Source organism: Ischnura elegans, unplaced genomic scaffold (assembly GCF_921293095.1).
Source record: "Ischnura elegans unplaced genomic scaffold, ioIscEleg1.1, whole genome shotgun sequence".
NCBI classification, from domain to species: domain Eukaryota; kingdom Metazoa; phylum Arthropoda; class Insecta; order Odonata; family Coenagrionidae; genus Ischnura; species Ischnura elegans.
Window position 1 is genome coordinate 169,318 of NW_025791669.1, and position 7,509 is coordinate 176,826.

General features: G+C 38.0%; 1 protein-coding gene across 1 annotated transcript; it reads left to right on the forward strand.

Moving 5' to 3' along the window:
* Positions 1-475: 475 nt before the first annotated feature.
* On the forward strand, positions 476-5,023 carry LOC124173378. Its single transcript, XM_046552878.1, has 3 exons — positions 476-1,442; positions 1,525-2,144; positions 4,752-5,023. Exons 1-3 carry the CDS (start codon positions 808-810, stop codon positions 5,021-5,023), a joined length of 1,527 nt encoding a protein of 508 aa, XP_046408834.1. The 5' UTR covers positions 476-807.
* Positions 5,024-7,509: the final 2,486 nt, after the last annotated feature.

Genomic DNA, 7,509 nt, shown 5'->3' on the forward strand with positions numbered 1-7,509 from the left:
CCACCGTTACCCACCTCTCTTACCTCTTCTGCAAACTTGCTCCATAGTCCAGAGTCTAGTGCTTTTTCAATTTTTATTCATCCTTGTACGGAATCGGATTTACAAGCTATAATTTCAACCCTAGCTAACAAAAACTTTTCGGGCCCTGATCACATCCCAGGGAGAATATTATATCTCTCTTATAGATGCATAAAGGAACCTCTTCTATTTCTGATTAATGAATCCCTTACTCAAGGGATTTTCCCATCTTCTCTCAAGCATTCCATTATTAACCCTTTATATAAAAATAAAGGCTGCCCCAATAATTTGGATAACTATAGGCCAATTGCTAAACAAAATGTCTTATCTAAAGTATTTGAAAAAGTATTCTACAACCAATTAATGTCTTTTCTGGATAAATATGCCTTAATCTCCTCAAATCAACACGGCTTCCGTAAAAATCGCTCTACTACATCTGCTCTATTCCATGCTGTTATGTATGCACATTGTTGCAGAATAAAGGCGATTGGTGAGTTCGCTCATGCCTCCCCTCCTTTCCCTTCTTCTCCCCTCTTCTCCCGATCGTTCGTAGTAGTCTACCTCGCGCCCTTCCCGTGGCATGGCGGACACCACCGTTGACAAATAACTCGTGTGTTTCATTCATGGTTTCAGTAATGAACTACAAAAGAGATTCCCTAACGAGGTGAGGCGTAGAATATAACAATTGGCGACGAGTAATGGAGAGCGTGTGCAAATGACTGTGACATTGAACTTTATAGTGAGTTACGCGTAGTAAGGTACGCGCGTCATTATCAAAGATATCCAAATATGGCACATGGCGTTATAGGCTCTTTAGGCCCATTTGAGGGAGCAGATGAATCTTGGGAATCTTACATCGAAAGATTTAACTTATTCGTTGAATGTAATGACATTAAGGAGGAAAAGAAAGTCAGTACTCTTTTGACGGTCGTGGGTGTGAAAACGTACAATTTGTTAAAAGACCTATGTACACCCGAAAAGCCAAGTTCTAAGTCTTTTGAGGCAATAGTGAAAGTGTTACAGGAGCATTTAAGCCCTAAACCATCGTTCATAGTTGAACGATATAAGTTTAGTCAACGTAATCAACACGATTATGAAACGGTGGCTGAGTACTTAGTACAACTAAAAAAACTGTCTACTCATTGTGAATTCGGTAATAGGCTTTCTGACTATCTGCGAGATCGTCTGGTTAGTGGATTACGTAACGAGGCTATCAGGAAACGTCTGTTAGGGGAACTGGAGCTGACGTTCGAGAAAGCGGTGCAGTTGGCTACTTCACTGGAGGCTGCGGACCGGGACTCATCTACCCTGACCTACCATCATACGGCCGGCCAGGCAACATCATCTAGACTTCAGGCATTAACTCCAAGGCGTCCTCAGCATTTCCCGAAGCAGTCGGGGGGGGCAGGAACGTCCTTTCCGCCGTGAGGAGGGAATCGGAAGTGAAAAAGTGAATTGTTTTTGCTGTGGTAAAAGTGGTCACACGACTAATGTTTGTAAGTTCAGAAGTTACAGTTGTCATTACTGTGGTAAGAAAGGCCATTTGGAGAAGGCTTGTATTTGTAAGAAGCAGTCTATTAATTCGCCATCAAACGTTGTATGTTATGAGAAACCTAAGGCTGAATGTTCAAAGCATGTGCAAAATAAGGGTACTAAATTTGCCAAAGATCGCCAACATTATGTTGAGGAGGACAAAACTGATATGAATGACGATGATGATTTTGACTTGAGTGGCGTGTTTAACTTGCAAAATGTTAAAATGTCCATCAATCAAGTACGAGTCAAACCCATTCATGTTAATTTAAAGGTAGAAGGTCAAACCTTGATGTTTGAAGTGGACAGTGGAGCTTGTGTCTCAGTAATATCTCAGAAATGTTATGAGTTATATTTCAATCATATTACCTTGCAGCCTACTGATTTGCTTTTGAGTTCATATACTAATGAGAAAATCAAACCAATTGGTAAACTATCTGTTAATGTGGAACATAATAATCTGCAAAAAACTCTTGATCTTTTTGTGCTCAAAACAGGTGCAAATCCTTTAATGGGTCGGGACTGGATCAAGGCATTTCATGTTACCATCAGCATTCCAATGATGGTGAACCAGGTGGAAGATGACGAGACAAGTAAGCTTAAGATCAGTTCCCAAAAGATAGTAACGAGTTTGTTTAATGAATTTCCTGCTGTTTTCACAGACAAACTGGGATGTTACAAGGGTGAACCAGTTAAGCTAAACTTAAAACCTAATATTGTGCCAAAGTTTTTCAAACCCCGGCCAATCCCTTTTTCGTTGAGGCAAAAGGTAGAAAAAGAACTGGATAGGTTAGTTGAAGATAAAATCTTGACTCCCATAGAAAGCAGTGAATTTGGGACGCCTATTGTTCCTATCTTAAAGAAGAATGGTCAGTTAAGAATATGTGGGGATTTTAAGGTTTCCTTGAATCCATACCTGGAAATTGATCGTTTTCCAATCCCTAGAATAGAGGATCTGTTGAACAGTTTACAAAAGGGGGAGTTTTATTCAAAGATTGATTTGTCTCAAGCTTATACCCAGCTTAGACTTGATGAAGCTTCTAAGAAGCTGTGCACTGTTAGCACTCATAAAGGACTATTTGCATTTAATCGCCTGCCCTTTGGTATAGCATCCGCTCCTGGGCTCTTTCAGAGGATAATGGAGCAGTTGCTACAGGGAATACCGGGAGTAGTTTGTTTTTTAGATGATATTCTCATAACTGGGGAAAACCAGAATGATCATTTAACCAAGTTAAGGGAAGTGTTTTCTAGATTAAGTAGCCATGGATTGACAGTAAGCAAAGAGAAATGTCAATTTTTTCAAAAATCAGTAGAATACTTAGGTTATGTACTAAGTAAAGAGGGTCTTCAGACTTCACCCAGCAAAATTGAAGCTATTGTTAAAGCACCTATTCCACAAAATGTTTCCCAACTCAAAGGTTTTTTAGGCCTGGTTAATTACTACTCTAAGTTTGTGCCTAAGCTATATTCTATTGCAGCACCGTTGTATAATTTGTTAAAAAAGGATGTACCCTTTGTTTGGAGTGTGCCTTGTAAAAGATCTGTTGAGATCATTAAGCAAAAGCTGATATCAGCACCCATCCTAGCTCACTACAATCCAGATCTACGGCTTAAGTTGTACACAGACAGTAGTTTTTATGGTTTAGGAAGTGTATTAACTCAAATTCAAGCTAATGGATGTGAAAAACCTATTGGGTTTGCTTCCAGGACGTTAACCCCAAATGAACTTAATTATTCAGTGATTGATAAGGAAGCAACAGCCATTGTATTTGGTATCAAAAAGTGGAACCAGTACTTGTTTTGTAGGAAATTTACGCTGGTCACTGACCATAAGCCTTTATTATCTATTTTCGGTCCTAAGAGAGGCTTACCAGCCTATGCAGCCAGTAGACTACAGCGTAATGCACTCTTCCTATCAGGTTATGATTTTGACATTGAATATGTCCCCTCTAAAGATAATGGACCAGCTGATGGACTCTCTAGACTACCGTTGAATTTACAGGATTTAACGCAACCCCCCAAAAATCAAAAGGAGTGGATAGATGTAAATTGTGAGGGAACTTACTTACAGTGTTTGAAGGAGAGTAATATACCCCTTAATTTTAAGGATGTAAGGGTGGAAACTAAAAGGGACCCTGAGTTGAGTAAGATTTTAGGCTATGTTTTGTATGGCTGGCCAAGGAATGTCGATGATGCCTTGAAGGCGTATTTTCAAAGGATTAGTGAGCTCACCATTGAGCAAGATATTTTAATGTGGGGTCACCGGGTCATAATACCCAAATCCTTAAGAAAATTGATTTTAAATGAGCTCCATATTGGCCATTTAGGCATCGTAAAAATGAAAGCATTAGCTCGATCATATTTGTGGTGGCCGGGTATTGATGTTGATATTGAACAACTGGCTAATTCCTGTTTACCGTGTTTATCACAGAGGCAAAACCCAGTGAAAAGTATGTTGCATGTGTGGGAATACCCACAGACACCCTGGCAAAGAGTTCACTTAGACTTTTTAGGGCCATTCAATGCCAAAATGTATCTGGTTATTACGGATGCATATAGCAAGTGGTTGGAAGTAGAAGAAGTTACTTCCACCTCCGCAAAGCAAACCATTTCCAAATTGAGACCCATATTTTCAAGATTTGGTCTTCCGCAGCATTGTGTAACAGACAATGGTCCACCCTTTTCGTCTAGTGAATTTGACCAATTTCTGAAGGAGAATGGAGTGAGACATACGTTCACACCATCCTACCATCCAGCTAGTAATGGGCAAGCTGAAAGCTCAGTAAAAATTGTCAAGAAATACTTAAAATGTATATTATTGGGTAAAGAAAATGCAGAAATGGCATTAAGTCAATTCTTGTTTGCCTATAGGAATTCAGTTCATAGCACTACAAAAGAGACACCTGCTAAACTTATGTTCAATCGTAATTTAAGAACCAGATTAGATTTGATCCGACCCAATTTACAAGAAACAGTTCATAATAGTCAGACGAAGCAAACTCATAATTCAAATGTGCATAACACCCGAGAATTATGCATTGGACAACCGGTACTCTGTAGAGATTATAGAGGCAAAAGTAAATGGATAGATGGTACAATTTCAAAGATATTGAGTCCAGTGTCATATTTAGTCCAACTGGATAACGGCATCATTTGGAAGCGCCATATTAACCAGTTGATTGGCGTCCAATCTTGGTTAGACGGAATTGATGTCAAAAGCCCTGATTTGCCTTTCCAAAATGATGTTGGTACCGTACCAAGTAATGACTTGCCTAAATCACCAATGGGCATGGTACATGGTTCACCACCACAAGAGAACACTTCCATTGTGGAGAAAACATCGGGTGAATCCACTGCAGGGGTGCCCCTAACATCAGCTGATCAGGTGGTTGAACAAGTGCAACTTTCAAAAAGCCCAATACGTCGCTATCCAGCTAGAGAGAGAAAGCCAATCTCTCGGTTGAACTTGTAAGAGTGTGTCTGTGAAATTATTATTAGTTATTTTCTCTGTGGTTTATTGTGAAATCGTATTTTCTTTCTCCTATCTGAATGTGATTGATGTGCTGATTGTATAATCATAGATATGTATTATGTTACAATTTTTTTTTTTTTTTGTTATGGAAGTCAAAAATTAGGGGAAGGAATGTGTTATGTATGCACATTGTTGCAGAATAAAGGCGATTGGTGAGTTCGCTCATGCCTCCCCTCCTTTCCCTTCTTCTCCCCTCTTCTCCCGATCGTTCGCGGTAGTCTACCTCGCGCCCTTCCCGTGGCATGGCGGACACCACCGTTGACAAATAACTCGTGTGTTTCATTCATGGTTTCAGTAATGAACTACAAAAGAGATTCCCTAACGAGGTGAGGCGTAGAATATAACACATGCCACCGACTTTATTTTGTCATCACTTGACAACAATCAAAAAACTGTAGGAATCTTTTATGATTTCTCCAAGGCATTCGATTTTGTGGATCACTCTCGGCTACTTCGTAAACTTAATTATTTTGGAGTGAGAGGCATTGCCAATAAATGGCTTCAGTCATACCTCAGCAATCGGACACAGGCTGTCTCACTGTCTGTAAATGGCAGTATATACTCCTCCAAAAGTACTTCTACCACCGTAGGAGTTCCTCAGGGTTCAATCTTAGGCCCAATCTTATTTTTAATCTACATAAATGATTTAGCTCATTCCCTCAGTAATATTCCAGCTTCTAAAGTCATATTATATGCTGATGATACGAATATTTTACTTTCTTCTCCAACTCAAAATGACATTATTATGAGCTCTAAAATGCAAATGATAGTATTTTAAGCTGGTGTACAGCTAGCAAATTGATTTTAAACACACAAAAGACACACACTGTTCAATTTTGTGGTAATAGCAATGTTCTCGAGAGCATCCTAATTAGATTGGATAAAAAGTCTATTGAGAATGTGTCCCACACAAAATTCCTTGGTGAATACTTATGTAGTAATATGTCCTATGAGATGAATATTGACTTCTTAGCCAACAAACTAAGTTCAATCTGCTATCTATTAAGACACCTTAGGAACTCTGTTGATTTAAATATTCTTCTTACATTGTATTACGGTATCTTTTATTCTCGAATGTCATACAATATAATTTTTTGGGGCTCATCCCCTCATGCCTCCAAGGTGTTCACATTACAAAAACGTGCAATTAGAATCATTGCAAAAAAAACTTTTGATGCTCCCTCCAAGCCTATTTTTAAAGCACTTAACATTCTTCCACTCCCGTGTGTATATTTATTATCAATTTTAATTTTTGTACGTTATAATCTTGATTTGTTTATGCTCAATTGTGATGTTCACAAATATGAAACTAGGAATTGTAATAACCTTCATTATCATTCCATTAGGACTAACAGATCAAAGCTGGGCCCACGCGAGCTGGGCCTCAGAATTTATAATAAACTTCCTGCGCATTTGAAATCAATTCAGTCGATGGAGTCATTCAAAAGGAAGTTAAAATCTTTTCTTCATGAGAAGAATTATTATTCTGTTAACGAATACCTATTTCATTCCTCCTATTAAACATTAATATCCTGTGAACATACAATTATTTATAATCTATTATATATATATATATATATATGCATTTTTTTCCTTTTATGACGTGTCTTATATCTTTTGCTGTAAGGTCTCTAGACAAAATAAATTATTATTATTATTATTACCACATACCTTTATTTTGGCTTGCAGGATGTTGATGAACAGAAATTCTGGTAATTTATGATATCCCGTTGATTCACACTGCATCTACACAAATTTTAATTAACAGGCGAAAAAATTGGTATAGGTTCCCAATTATGGGAGCAATGTTCATAATGTGACCATTACTTGGTGTAATTGTCATTCTGAAATGGCAAAATGATTTTCCTTAAAATATGATTCGTGATTCGTGAACCGCACGAATCATATTTTAAGGAAAAAATCACATGATTCATGATTCGAGATTTGAATCAAATTTCCAGACGTGAATCGTGATTCGTGCTTAGAATCTAATTTCTTCCATGATTCGTGATTCGTGACTCGAATCAATATTAGGTGATTCGTGCCCAACCCTGGTAATGACTATGTACAATGTTATTCAAAGTGAAATTTTTAAGGTTATTCTTTACATACATAACAGTTAACAATATATATACACACGGAATAGGTAGTACAAGCAATTATTTAAATATTGGTCTACTGGGAGACCTATAGCCTTTATGAGCAATTATTCTCATGGCCCGTTGTTGTAGACAAAATATTTTAATGGGTTTATAAGTTGATCCCCAGAAAATTACACTGTAGGTAACATGTGAATAATAGTCACTGTAATATAGGTTTAGCAAAGTTTTTCTTACCACTGTGGAACTGAGCTGTTTCAGCAAGTAACATGTAGAACTAAGTTTGCGGCTGATGTATACAATGTGGTCTGCCCAGGACATTTTGTA

Coding starts and splice junctions, on each gene's coding strand:
- LOC124173378 (XM_046552878.1), top strand. CDS start 808: ATGGCACATGGCGTTATAGGCTCTTTAGGCCCATTTGAGGGAGCAGAT. Junction 1,443..1,524: donor GCAGGAACGTCCTTTCCGCC/GTGAGGAGGGAA, acceptor TTGTAAGTTCAG/AAGTTACAGTTGTCATTACT. Junction 2,145..4,751: donor GGTGGAAGATGACGAGACAA/GTAAGCTTAAGA, acceptor AATCTTGGTTAG/ACGGAATTGATGTCAAAAGC.